This window comes from Acipenser ruthenus, chromosome 26 (assembly GCF_902713425.1).
Source record: "Acipenser ruthenus chromosome 26, fAciRut3.2 maternal haplotype, whole genome shotgun sequence".
NCBI classification, from domain to species: Eukaryota; Metazoa; Chordata; class Actinopteri; order Acipenseriformes; family Acipenseridae; genus Acipenser; species Acipenser ruthenus.
In genome coordinates this window covers 24,316,506-24,330,837 of record NC_081214.1, presented here as the reverse complement: position 1 = coordinate 24,330,837, position 14,332 = coordinate 24,316,506, and the positions used below count along the sequence as shown (strand labels likewise).

Sequence of the window (14,332 nt, the reverse complement as noted above, 5' to 3'; positions counted from 1 at the left end):
GAGTCAGGGTTAAATATGATCTGCAGTAAGAAAACTGTTGCTAGGACTATATTAATAATACAGCAGAGCAATACAATACTGGGGCCAATTAAAAAAAAAAAAAAAAAAAAAATATTGCACAAGCATAGTTCGAAACAGGAAATGCCAATGACGCGTTAGGTGCTAACACGACCATATCTTGCGTTACATTTACAGTGTACACCACTACTTGCATTACATTATTGTCGGCAGACATTTTCACGGTATTTTTAAATGCCCCCCCCCCCCCCCCCCCCCCCCCATTTGGATCATTGGTTTAAAAATGACAGTGAACAATAGCACAACACACGTGCTGCTACACTCCTTTCTTTTATACAACGTTTTTTTACTGTAGTTTTCTTTTTAATAGTCGTCGGAGTAAGTACAGTAAAGTCCAATAACCCTCACCTTCACTAAGTACGCATAAACCCTTGAGGGGGGGGGGGGTCTGCTGGTGAATTCAGGTGTTTCAGACTGAAAAGTGTTTTGAAGTTTCTGTTTGTAATGATGGTCAACAAAGTGTTCTCGTTCTTCTGAATCAGGGATGACCGACGTTGGACTGTTCCAGCCCTGTTCTAAATTGTTTAACTGAACCAATTAAACCTCCTTCCAGATCCTGCATTTAGTTAATGATGTGGATTTTACCTGATAAACCTGGAGTGGAACAGCCCTCTAGGACTGATTGGACACCCCTGTTTTAAACGTACAGCCACTGTTTGCTACCGTCCTTTGATATCAGCTCAAGTAACAGAGCACTATTTTCAGTATAATTAGCAGGGGACTAAGCCTGGAGATTGTTGTTTGCAATTCCTCCTTGCGCACTAGTTGCCCTCCAGACATGTTATTTATCAGCATTCCCATTGCCTCATTCTGCACACACAGTGCAGTTGGGTTTTGCTTTAACTGAAGGCAATATCCTACTTGTCTGTAAATAAGTCAAAGATTTTATAGTATTTGACATCAGAATTATGAATGGTTTTAATGCTGAAATCAGATAATACAATTGTAATACAGGTGGACTATGACTTGAAATAGCTATATGTATAATTAGTACCATATTGCAGTAAATACATCTCTCACATGACCTATTTTTTTTTTCATATTATTAATGCATCGGTTTCCTTTGCATTTAATACAAAGACGTACAGTAAATGGATCTTAAGGCTTGACATGCCAAATAAATAGGAGAACGTCAAGAGTTTAGTGGTAACATTACAGTAAGTGAGCTTCAAGGGTTCGGTGTGGGAGGAAGCTGATTCTGGGGACGTCTTGTAACAGATTTCACACCCTGCTTTGAGTCCTCTGGAGGTGATTTTTCCAGATGATGGAAAATAAACCGGGATAAAAAAAAAATCCAACCTATATTCAGCATGCCAGGCAAACGGACACTATCAACGGCCAAGAACACGTCAGATCCGTTTAGAATTATCTTAACTCAACGTCATTCGTATCTGGTTGGCTGTTCTAATATTATGAAGTGTGCCCAGGATATCCTGCTCAATTCACATTATGTAAACGTTTGATTTCATAGGAACCATACTGTAAAATCTAGTGCCTTTAAACAAATGACATTTACAAATATCAATATATGGCATTACACATCCTGCTCATGTATGGAAGTCTCATTCATTTAGCATTGTGAACATGGCGCTCTGATAATTCTAGGGTTGTCTATTGGGAGGATTGTGCTAAGCCTAATGTATAGACTGTGATGCTGGGAAGAGTCTCTGAGCCCCTTAAGGGATACATTTAACAGATGAAGAAACACAAATTAAAAACCCTTGAGGTGTAAATAATGTATTTCTACTGTAGCAAACCAGGGGCTGGTTTTTCAAAACTTGATAAAATTGATCTGCATTTTGTGATCAAGATTACTTTTATCTGTATCGTTTTTTTCAGAAAATGCCACTGCTGGATTACATTTATCCAGATTACAAATAATTCAGATTAAGAAATATATATATATTTAAAAAAGGAATCTCGATCATAAAATATAGGATTACAAAATCCGGATAATTTCTATCCAAGTTTTGAAAAACCAGCCCCTGGTGACGTCTTTGTCAGATTGAGAATGATGTCCTTCATTATACAGTAATGGAACAGGAGTAATGTCAGTTTGTTATGTCTGAGGACGTGTGTCGTAAAGCTGTACTTATCACAACAACATCAAAGCCCGCACTCGCTTCTGTACAGTTTGAGTTCTTAATACAGATTTAAGAGTGGGTGGTACAGACAGTATTTAGGAGTAAGGCTCATGATCATGTGGCTTGTTAGTACTTTGTACTTGTTAGTTCATTTGCCAATAAATAACATGATCTTTTTTTAACGTGTGAAAAGAACTAAAAGGAAACTATCACTGGGCAAATACAAGGGTTGGACATTAAAATAGAAAAATCTTGCGATTTACGTATTAGAGAGAGTTGAAGACCACACTGGGCGTAGCCCTGCATTTACACAAGTGTGTGCTGCATATGGGATGTGTTTTCAAGGCAGAGGTAACTTGGTCATTGGTGATATTTAAGCTGTTTTTTTTTTCTTTTTGTATTTACAGTTTACAATTATGTCGGAATCTTGCAGAAAGTAAACCAAGTGATGACGTGACATTAAGAGGTAAGTTTGAAACACTGTACATCACTGAGAGACATCAACAGAGGCACTTGCAATAAACATGTGCAGCTACAATTAAAATCATATGCAGGTACAGTAGGTACTTGAATTGAATCTGATTGCCCTCTCATTAGTCGGCATGTGGAAGGGGTGGAAAGTAAAAATGAATACATGAAAGAGCTGCTCAGAGACAATGCTGGGTGATATTGCAGACTAGGGGTAGGTCATAAGGGAGCTGTGTTTGCAGCGCTCTGCTCCCAGTGGAGTTCTGTAGGAAGCTGTGCAGAAAGGTTGCCACTGACAACCTTGTAATATTTTGGCTATTTTCAGTAAAGGACAGTGTGAAGGATGTGTTTCACTCCATACCCGTCACGATGGACATGATTGCATTTACAGCACCATAGTGTTCATGTTGTTCTGCTCTTGGAGTAGGGGTTATTATATTTAGAACATTTAGTAATTATTGATTTCCCTTGGGAAATGAGCAAGGATACGCCCATCCTATCAGGCCTGTAAGACCTTTTCGAAATGCAATGGAGTTGCACGCAGTCACCCAGAAAAAGAATGATGAATATTGGGTGTAATGATTTTGATGTTAAACCGTCTGTATTTTGTGGTGTACTGTGTTTCTATAAAGTACTGTGGGGACAGGTGATCTTAACGGTGGCGGTGGCAGACCTGTAGTGCTGGTCCTGTCTAATTTTATCATCAAACCAAGATGTTTTTCCCTTTGTTGTTGTAGAAAGCTCAGCTGCCACATTGGAAAGAAAACAGGAGCATGACGGTATAAACATGTTATTTCTTTTTGGAAGTTCACAATGTGCAGGGTGATTAGAAAGTAAGCCAGTGATATGGTGTGTTGATGTGGTAAACTTACTTTCTAACCCCCCTGTATGTTGATTACTTTATTGTCGCCCTCTCCGTGAGTCACATTCCTCACAACAGCACCTTACAGTATGATTTAAACCCTGCTGCTTTGTTACAAGCTTTAGAGGTTGAGACACATTTAATCTGGCATCAACTAACTGGCTCTTTGCTGGGTTGGCATTAAACACTGCCTTAACTCTGAGATTTGAGTTTTCTTTTTTTGTTTTAATTGGCATCATTGACAGTTAAAAGGCCCCTCTTCTGGATGCGGGAGTACTGTGCAGCAGTAGTTTAATCTTTGGAAGGCTTTTTAATTGTGCATCGTTGAGCTGGAACTGTATAACAGACTGCCATCTCCGTCTGTAGAACAATCAGCCCATGAACTGAACTGGAATGAGCTTCATACCAGTGAATCGTGTTTAATGAGAAATGTAATCACTGGGACTTTGTTTTTCACAACTTAGAAATGATTACCATTGATTTGTTTCCCACTGTTCGTATAGGCTTTTGTTTTTAAAGCAGTGTTTCTATTTATCCTGTATTCTTCTTATGTGCAACAGTGTCCATTTGAATTGGCTTCATGTGGGAGTGTCTTTGTTCTCCCTGTAGTGGCTTCATAACGTATGCAAAATGAATTATTAATGATCTGCAATTCATTTCTCTGGACTTTGTTTTCATTTCCACAGATATCCAGGCTGCTCTGTATGAGCTGGCGTGGCAGGTCATTAAAGGCAATCTCAAACTTGATCAGGCTGCTAGCGTTCTTAATGATGTAATGGTAAGTGTACAACCGAGACTTGCTTTACTAAGCCAATTAAGTACTGTGTGTACTTGGAGCATGTAGTCATTTGAGAAGCAGAAATTCCTCTGAGGAGGGGAGCTGTGCCAATGGCAATATATTATGATTATGTTGAAATCAGTGTTCAAATGTTAGGGAAACAAAAGCATGTTTTGGCCCCAAACGGCGTGGTTTATTATTTTGTTACTCTACCTCTGGATTTGATGTTTAAGCGCAGGGTGAATTGATGTTTAGGTTTGGCTGTTTCAAAACACTTTACTCAGAGTTTGAGCAATTCTGACCTGAAAAAGCAAAATGTTGACACTTACTCCAACAGAAATCATGCTCAGTATTGTGTGTGTTTTTTTTTCATTTGTATTACAGGAATTTCGAGAAGATATGTCGTCAATTTTAGCTGATGTTTTCTGCATTTTAGGTAGGTTTGTCTTAGTGTTTTCTAATGTGTGTTGATGTTTGGATGTGCCTGAAATTCACTTTTAAATACGATAACTTATTTATGTGATTTATTTTTGTAGATATAGAAACAGGTTGCTTGGAAGAAAAAAATAAGCGAGAGCATTTTACCCAGTTGGTTGGAGCGTGTTTGGTAAGTTCCACTCACACTGTACTCTACAGTATCTGGTAGTTTTTACCCTAGACTCCCTGTCAGGGCAGCAGAGCCCTCCTGTTACTGATTTTCTATCTATCATCACTACACAGAGGTACTAAAAGTGGAATACTTAATGGACAATGCTTGTGAGATGATCAATGTGTTTTTCCAGATAAAAAAAAAACAAAACAAAATGACTTTCCGTGTGGTCACTAGGTGGCAGTATTCCTCTAGACATTTTATTTATCTCTTTCTAACACTGCTTAAAACATGCATGGATTTGTGAGCACTTTTTTCAGTAAATTATTATTGTTGGTATTTCTGCATGAAATTCTCCCTAGACCCCTGGATTAGCTGGCTTGGTGCGAGTGAGGGACCTACATTTCCCTCCATCTCGCGGTCTTTATACCATCCTCACAAGGCCACATTACTATTCTAGGAAAAAAGAGAAAATTCTTCAGGGAAGCTTTAAAGATGACCTGTAACTAGATTTAAAATAGCGTCAATAATTGTAGCAGACTTGAAGCTTTCAAAGTACGCCTCTTTGAAGGCTCTGCAATGGCTGTCTCGCTTCAGAGTGCAGGATTTCCTTTGATTGCCAGCATGTCCCAAAATGAATGTGCGTCCCTCTTGCGTGGAATAGCCCATCAGAAGGGGCTCAGCACACCTGGGTTTTGTTTTTTAGGTCCTGGTACCGGACACGGTGCTGAAGGAGAGGCTGGATCCCGAGACTCTGGAATCCCTCGGACTCATCAAGCAAGCCCAGCAGTTTAATCAGAAAATTGTCAAAATAAAAACCAAACTATTGTAAGTAATTGAAGTCTGGGACTGGCTTTGTAGATTGCCAGAGGCATGAAGGCTACAGAGCCAGTAAACAATACAGACAGGTTGTTTATATTCTGCCCTTGCTTGTAGACACTCAGTATGGGTTTTGGCAGCTGAGATTTGAGCTGGGTTACTGTGTTTTCTGAGAGAATTTCATCTGCAGACCAGACTCCTTGTTCACATTTTAGACTGGAACTGTAACATCTCTGGACAGACATTTGCACTAATAATGAGCCAATTTGTTCTAAAATGAATTTTCTTGTAGATTTCTGATTTGTACTGCCAGTAGTGATTTGTCTCCCTCGTTTATATTACTTGTCTTCAGAGATAATCAGGCATTATCATTATTATTAGGTTGGACAGGCTCTCAGGACTGGTCCACATAAGCTTGTGTCTGCTAATCATTTTCCCCCATCCTGTTCCGTTGTTTTGCAGACAATGGTGTGATTATAATTCTGATTCAGTAGCCTGAATCGGTACAAAGGACCATATGTAAAACAAATGAAGTAGAGGAGTAATAGATGGAGATTTGGATCTGATTGCAAGTCGTTATTTTATTAATTTAATTTTAGATACGATACAGCAACGAATAGTCAGTGTATATGTGTCTTTCATTCATGATAAATCTATTTTTTTAAAATATTTAATAATATTAATTTTAGTGTTCTCTCTTTGCAGTTATAAGCAACAGAAGTTTAACTTGCTAAGAGAAGAAAATGAAGGCTATGCGAAGTTGATAACTGAGCTGGGTCAAGACTTGTCCGGGAATATCACCAGCCGTTTAGTCCTTGAGAACATCAAGTCTTTGATAGGTAAGCATTGTAATGCATCGCAGAGGAAGAAAACCAAACGCAAGAGCCTTAGCTCTGCTGAATTGGAGGCTGCCTGTTGAAAGCCATTAAATCACTTGTGTCCTTTTTATTAAAATACATAACCATCCTCCAGCTATGTCAAGGCATATAACATCAGAATAATGGTTTCAATGATTTCTTTGGGTAGTGCAAGTTGTCTGAGCTTCAAACCCAGTAGCGCGTGTTGCAAGATGTATTACTCTGCTTGTATTATTCTCTAACACATAACCAGGTCTAACGCAGTGTTTTGGTAGCTATAGGTTAATATGCGTGTGTGTGTGATAGTGTTTTACAGTCTTGCTCTTTTCCCCCCGCAGGATGTTTTAATTTGGACCCGAACCGTGTGTTGGACATCATCCTTGAAGTCTATGAATGTAGATCCGATCAAGACGAATTCTTCGTACCTCTTATTAAATCTTATATGTGTGAAGCACAAACACTGTGTCACATCTTGGGATTTAAATTTAAATTTTATCAGGTAATGAATGAATGAATGAATGAATGAATGAATGAATGAATATTTTCTCTAGCTTTCTAAAAAATATATATATTGTATTCATGTTTAAGGGCTATTGTTAAAATTTAAATGTGAGCCACAGTAGTGATTCCTGATGTAACTCTTTTATATACATTGAATGGGGTCAATTATAGAGATTTAAATATTGCTGTCCATACTGTTTTTCACCCCTTGGAGTCATCTATTGACCCTCTTGTTAACAATACAATAAAATACAGTGCATAGAGCAAGGTCACAAGTTTTAGGATGGCAGTATTTAGATCCTCCAGATTAATTCAATAGACCCAAGTGTATCTACCCCATTCCTAATCTGTACTGTACTGTTTCTGTACGTTATGAATATACAAACCTAAAGAATGATCAGAAATGTTGCTAAAGCCTTACGCTTATTAGATTTGATAAAGGTTGCATTGCAAGTATATCAAGCCAACAGATCAGCAGTGCGCTGCCTGTGTTTAAAGCCCCATCTGAACTCATTATGAACTGATGGCTTTTAGTCGTAGTCCCAGATTTTATTAATTGCGAGGGTCTTGCTCTAGTAAACAGTTTTTTCTGTGCTTGCTCTTGTGTTGAAATAATCCATTGCATTCCACTCAGTTTAATGATCTGCCCGTCTTAAACAGTGGGCTCTAATTTAATGACTGCTCTGTTTGATTCTAGGAACCAAACGGGGAGACGCCCTCGTCGCTTTATCATGTCGCCGCTGCACTGCTGCAGCATAACTTGATCGAGCTGGAGGATCTCTACGTGCATGTAAGCGCTTCATGCTGCAAACCCACATGATGTCCTGTCATAGACTAGCCCAGGCAACAGCTACACTTCATGACAACGTGCCACATCGAAATGAAACCTATTGTAACAAATCAAAACAAAAACAAACTGTATTAGTGTTTAACCCTTTGACATATCAAGCAGCTGCTGATCCTTCTGAACAAATGAGCCGACTAGGGTTGATAAAGGGTTGATGCTGTGCGCTTTGGTATTATTTATTTCTTAGCAGATGCCCTTATCCAGGGCGACTACAATTGTTACAAGATATCACATTATTTTTACATACAATTACCCATTTATACAGTTGGGTTTTTCCTGGAGCAATCTAGGTAAAGTACCTTGCTCAAGGGTACAGCAGCAGTGTCACCCACCAGGGATTGAACCCACAACCCTCCGGTCAAGAGTCCAGAGCCCTGACCACTACTCCACACTGCTGCCCTATGACCTGAATGTTGGATTGTTTTAAAGACCTTTTAAGCAAACCGTCTCGCTCAAAGTGCCCAGTGCACCCCAAGGGCATTGAAGTGTCATTTAAATCCACTAGTAATGTGTCCGAAACCAGGTGCTGGTGATTAACAGTTAGATCCTCTGGCAAGCAAACCTCCTTTGATGCAGCTGCCTTATTTTTAAAATGCAACTCAATAATTTTAGAATGAAAGTGGGTGAATTGTATGTAATTGGAAGTGTACATTACTATTCCACAGTGATGAGCAAGGGCTCAGTTTATAAGAGAAGGTCATTTTTTATGGTAATTTGAGAGTCAGTATTTACAGTTAAATCCACATTAATTGAATTTCCAATTCTAAGGTCAAGCGGTAGCCCCACTGGTACACTGATCAAGTCAGTAAAAAGTAGTTTGTTTTCTATGTTAGATTACAGTGGATTAGCTCTTATATCTCTTGCCATTTTGGTTTGAGTGTTTTTATTTGCTGTTTTTTTTTCTAGCTGCTTCCTATGGATCCCAGTATCCTGGAGGAACACAAGCGGGAGATTACAGAAGCCAAGCAGATCGCCCGGAAGCTCACTATGGTTGTGGTGCCTTCTGAAAAGACAGAGGAGAAGGATAAAGAAAAAGAAAAGGAGGAGGAGAAGAATGAAAAGGTATGCAGTCTGTGTTTTCATGGATCGCCCCTAGGCTCCAGCCTTGTCCCAGGTTGGCTGGTAGCTAAATGGAAGTCCATTGAAGGTGTGCTCGTTCGCTATAATGAGTCTAAATAAAACCTCTCTAATAATGAGTCTTATTCCCTGATTAGCCATCCTTAACATAGAGTCTAGGGAGAAGTCTTTATTGGAGCAACATGACCCAGAACAAATTATTTCAGACAGCGGAAAATATTTTTTATTGTAAACAACAACAAAAATGCCTAGGATCTCATCCGGTATTGTCTTAATTATAATTATATATACAATACACCTAGATCCTGGCTATGGGGTTAGTACATATCCCAGTCCATTCAGAATCTGAGTTCACAGCAATTACTGCACACGACTCCAGAAACGTTAAGTGTGAGTGTTTGTTAATGAGGGAGACGAGACCTGAGTGAACTACTTAAGAGACTTTGCAGAAAGGGCTGCGTTCTACAAAGAGGAGTTTGATTGCAATTTTTTTTTATTACTAGATCACCTTGCTTTTAAAATGAGGTAATGCTCTTTTTTTCTGTGATCAGTCATGAGGAACTGTAACTGAAACAGTGCTGACAGTGAGTGATGACTGAACAGAAATGGAAGATACTTGATCAGGTCCATCAATGCAAAAAATAAGTTGTCACCAGAGAAGAAAGTGCCCAGTTTTTAAAAAGGCTGTTCCATTTAAAATTGAAGGGTATTTGATCTTTTTTTATGAAACTGCCATTAATTACCGATTTGTGTGTTTATTATTTGGAACCTGTTATTCTGCTAATATTTTACGACATTGCAATGAAATGCTGTCTTCGTTTTAAAGAAGGAATAAAAATCCACATTTATTCTGTTTACAGCATGATGAATAATTCATGAAGGAGGATGTGCTAGCAGGTTATGATGAAACATTTTCCAATTAGTGTTGATGCTGAAATTTACATTTTTTTCTACCAGCCCCCTGATAACCAGAAGCTTGGGCTCCTGGAAGCTTTATTGAAGATTGGTGACTGGCAACACGCACAGAGTATCATGGACCAGATGCCTTCGTTTTATGCCGCATCCCATAAGTCTATAGCTGTCGCTCTTTGTCAGCTGCTTCATATTACCATCGAACCCTTATACCGAAGGTAACAGAACTTACTCCGCAGGGGAATTCTGACATGTTATGCGTTTTGAGCACATTCCATCTTTTAGGTTCTGTTATTTATACAGCAAAAACCTCCGCTGTATTTTTGCAGTAATACAATTTTTGTATGTTGTACATCTTTTCTGATAAGCAGCATAAAGATATAGATGCTGTATTTTGTGCTGGCTGAACTTTAGATTGACATCACTGGAGACTTGAGAATTGGAGGTCTCTGTAGTTCAGATGCAGATGCAATGCAGTAATACTTTGTTGCCAGCACCTCTGTCTGTCTTCTGTAGACAGTGGGATCCGTCTGCCTGGTCTAATACAGCTTTGTCCCCAAAGGAGGTTATTACTGTGCAGTTTACGCTGTAGCATATGTTGGGTATTGACAGTTTTATTTAGAGAGTTGAGCTGTTGGCTACTGCTACTGGAAATTGTATTAATTTAGCCATTTTAGTTTCGTCGAACTTAGAAAGTTAATGTGTTGTCTTTCCGTGTTCCTCATTGTGTTTCATTGGTTTTACAGAGCTGGGGTCCCTAAAGGTGCCAAAGGAGCTCTCAATCGGCCGCTGAAAAGCAAGCAAGCTCCCAAGCCTGCTGAGGCATTTGAGGATCTGAGGAAGGAGGTGTTCACCATGCTGTGCTACCTGGGCCCTCATCTTTCCCATGACCCCGTCTTGTTTGCAAAGATTGTGCGCTTGGGCAAAGGATTCATGAAAGAGGTTATTAAGATACTGAAGCATCCATTTGTGGAGTCGGGCAGACGTAACGAGACTGCGTGATCCTTGTTGAAATTACAGAACCTCTGTGTGCTGTGCCGAGCTGACAGTTTTGCCTGCCATGTTGCTTTCAGTTTGTTGGTAGGAAAGAAAGCACTGGCAGTACAGATGTATAATGCTGATGTAATGACAGTCAGGATGACTACTAACCGTTTACAACAGCAGTTTAATGTGCGCTAAAAATAAATTGTGCTTATTGGCTTTTACCTCTGGTAGAATGTGCTGTTAAAAGCATCTTTCCTGTTTCTATGTGACACGTGTGAAATTAAATCCAGTGGAAGAGGAGGGAGCAAAACTGATAACTCAGCTGCAGCTCCTCGGTACAGTCCCACATCCTTTAGATTTGTTTAAACGTCCTCAAAGTTAATGGCCAGGGGTTTGCATTTTTCTTATGAGTCGTTTTCTTCCATCATGTTGCAAAAAATGGTTTCTGTATCCCTTTGAATTCCAGCCCAGCTTATATGCCGGTCATGGAAGCTTGAATGGCTCTTTTTTTATTGACAGTGACAACCAAAGAGCTTTTACAAAGCTTGTGTCTAAAGTCTATCGATTTGCTCGACACGGTGTATACATTTTAACATGTGCGTAATGTGTTTTTACTTGTCTTGCAGTATCAAAATGACAAACAAGAGGACAAGGACAGAATGGTAAATTAAAAAAAAAAAGTTTAATTTTCAATTATAATGATTATGATATATTTATTCCTGCCCGGGTGTTTTCAGTATTTTCTTTTACGAAATTAAAGAGAGGTGGTGTTATGTCTCCTAAATTTAAATGAGGTGCTGTCAAAATGATCAGATAGATCAAGAGTTGTATCTAATTTTTGTTGGTTCTGATTTATTCCAATTCATGGCACGTAATAAATAACAAGTAGGAAAGTCTTTTAAGAATTGATGCTTGGATTACTGGGGCTTGGGAATGTTTTTTTTTCTGTTCATTTGAGAGCTAGAGGCTGATGTTTTATGCATGCATTATTAGCTTGTCTTTGTGTGTATGTAACTGCAGTAAAGATTACTATTCATTACTAGATCGGGGTTTTGCAGGTTATAATATAAAAGATTAAATGTTGCAACCCATCATTAAGCGAAATATAACCCATGTAATGTGATGCTGCTGTCTATTTCTGGGCTGAGCTTATTTGTGTATTTGTTTTGTTCCCTAGGACACACTGTTGAGCTGCTTTCTCAGTATAACAGACCAGGTTTTGCTCCCCTCGCTGACACTAATGGACTGTAATGCCTGTATGTCTGAGGAGCTCTGGGGATTATTCAAAATGTTTCCCTACCAGCACAGGTAGCTTACTACAATATTATTGTATATTTATTTTTACTTATTTTATTTATATATATATATATATATATATATATATATATATATATATATATATTAATTTTTTTTTTTTTAACACAACTTTAATGTTAAGAAATGTTTCGATGCAACTTTAATTTGTTAACTATCATAGCTACTCCCTAGTTTTGATTAATGAAAAGGCAATTATGAGCCTGGTACTGTTGACATACCAACTCTGGTATATTTCACTCTGAATTTCAAAGAGATGTCTCTTTAGTAATAGTCCAAGTACTGTAAGAAAATGAAAGCTAGAAACAGTGGGGTACATGTAATAGATTTGAACGTAGCCATCATGCCATTGTTAAGCTGGGACCCTGTCTTGTGTGTTCCAAGGTTTGACTCCTGAGTCTCGCATGCTCTGTATTACCTTGGTGGTTCTGCTAAATTGTTAAATGTGTGGGATCCTGTTGTGCTTTTCAGGTATCGTCTTTATGGACAGTGGAAAAATGAAACCTACAACAGTCATCCTCTGCTTGTAAAAGTCAAAGCCCAAACGGTTGACAGAGCCAAATATATTATGAAGTAAGTCTTGGCTTTTTTTATTTCATTTTCTTTCTTTGTGTGTATGTATGTATGTATGTATATATGTATGTATGTATGTATGATATTATTCCCCACATTAAAAGGTAAAATTACTATTACCGTTCTCCAGTTTGAACTGGTAAAATGGCTTTCCTTCTGAGAGAATAAATAGTGTCTGTAGCACACCAGCACATCATTATCACAAACTCGCTTTGTAGGCTAGTTCACTCGGCAAGCTGTGAAGAACTTGGAAATGTCTGAAGCCGTAATTCGCTGTATACTGTACCTGATAATCATGCTAGAAGCTGGGAGTAAAAGTGTTAAGCAGGATTTTACCTACACCTGGTAATTTACCTAATTAGAAAACCCCATTATTAGGCCTAGTTTGACCGGAGAGGTTTGACCTTTTAGGCATGGCTTACAGGTTTAAGTCTATAATTCTTCCCCGTTCACATGAATGAATATCACTTATTCCCTTAGTGAGAATGCCCTCTTGGAAAATGTCTGATTCTAAAGAAACCACAGATGCATCACTGAAATCTTCTTTATTCGTGAATGAGCATTGCCCAATCTGCTTTAAATCACCAGTGCTGCCACAAAATGTATCTGCTACGTTTTGCCTTGCTTGGGTCAATCATTTCCTTGAATCATTAATAAAGCTTCCATTCAAAGTCAAATAAAGAAATAAAGTGCATTTCCCAAAATTGCACAGATTTCCAAACATGTCTAGTGAGGAGAATAACCTTTCAGGAGTCCCTATGCAGAATATTGTGTTTCAGGGATGGGGTTCCCTGCAGATTGATCACGTGAGCAGGAATGCTTTGATCAGCACAGGCCTTGATAAATGGCTGGGGACTGCAGTGCTGCAGTAATGTAATGTTGGGATCAGTGGAGTGGTACATTTGCAAGAGTTATAGATTGGAAACCTGTAAAGCTAAAAGCACTGAAGTGCCCGACTGAAAATTGAAGTGACTGTGATGCCATCGTCCTATCAGATTTATATGAACAAATTGTTCTGTTTATAAAATCTGAATCTTCCAGTTTCGGTATTAAGCTGCCACTTCATTATTAAAGCTGCTGCTGAGCTGAAGAAGTGCATTTGTCATACATGTGCCCGCCTTTGTTTATCCTCGGGCTGTTCCAGTTTTCAGGGCAGCCTCATTTCACTTGTACATCAATAAAGACGTATTTTGTTCAGCAGGCGTGCCACCATTCAACCATTCCTTTGCATTTTCTAATGTCAAATGCATGGCAAAATCCCATTTCTACACAATCGCACGTTGTGCTGCTACTATTACTAAGCATCACAACAGACAGCTGTAACCACGCGATATATCATCATAAGATATGCGTGGAGTCTGCGTTTATCCCCTTTTATCTGTTTACTTTTATTACGGGTGTGTTTATAAATTAATATGCAATACCAAGCATCGCCTTCAAAGCCACCATTAACTGAAACTGCTTTCTAATGTGAAAGAAACACTAATTCGATAACTTATGAAGGCACATTTGTCTTTTCAAAATTACAGACTTATTTTTTTACTAGCATTATTTAAAAAACAAAACAAAAGGAGGCTGTATTTGTAGCT

General features: G+C 38.7%; 1 protein-coding gene across 3 annotated transcripts in view; it reads left to right on the top strand.

The window, feature by feature from the left end:
- The window catches only part of LOC117430430 (THO complex subunit 2-like), a 40,554-nt gene that overhangs the window by 704 nt on the left and 25,518 nt on the right, over positions 1-14,332 (top strand). For 2 of the 3 annotated variants that reach the window (XR_009308972.1, XM_034902650.2), the window contains exons 2-16: positions 2,570-2,628; positions 3,368-3,409; positions 4,179-4,270; positions 4,655-4,706; positions 4,807-4,877; positions 5,566-5,687; positions 6,384-6,517; positions 6,874-7,034; positions 7,734-7,826; positions 8,790-8,945; positions 9,918-10,090; positions 10,619-10,814; positions 11,483-11,518; positions 12,034-12,164; positions 12,642-12,743. Coding sequence is in view for 2 of the 3 variants with exons in the window: in XM_034902650.2 (XP_034758541.2) it covers positions 2,570-2,628; positions 3,368-3,409; positions 4,179-4,270; positions 4,655-4,706; positions 4,807-4,877; positions 5,566-5,687; positions 6,384-6,517; positions 6,874-7,034; positions 7,734-7,826; positions 8,790-8,945; positions 9,918-10,090; positions 10,619-10,814; positions 11,483-11,518; positions 12,034-12,164; positions 12,642-12,743 (1,620 nt within the window). In the remaining variant the exon portion in view is untranslated. The remainder of the gene's footprint in view (positions 1-2,569; positions 2,629-3,367; positions 3,410-4,178; positions 4,271-4,654; positions 4,707-4,806; positions 4,878-5,565; positions 5,688-6,383; positions 6,518-6,873; positions 7,035-7,733; positions 7,827-8,789; positions 8,946-9,917; positions 10,091-10,618; positions 10,815-11,482; positions 11,519-12,033; positions 12,165-12,641; positions 12,744-14,332) is intronic. The other variant, XM_034902651.2, reaches the window with a different exon arrangement.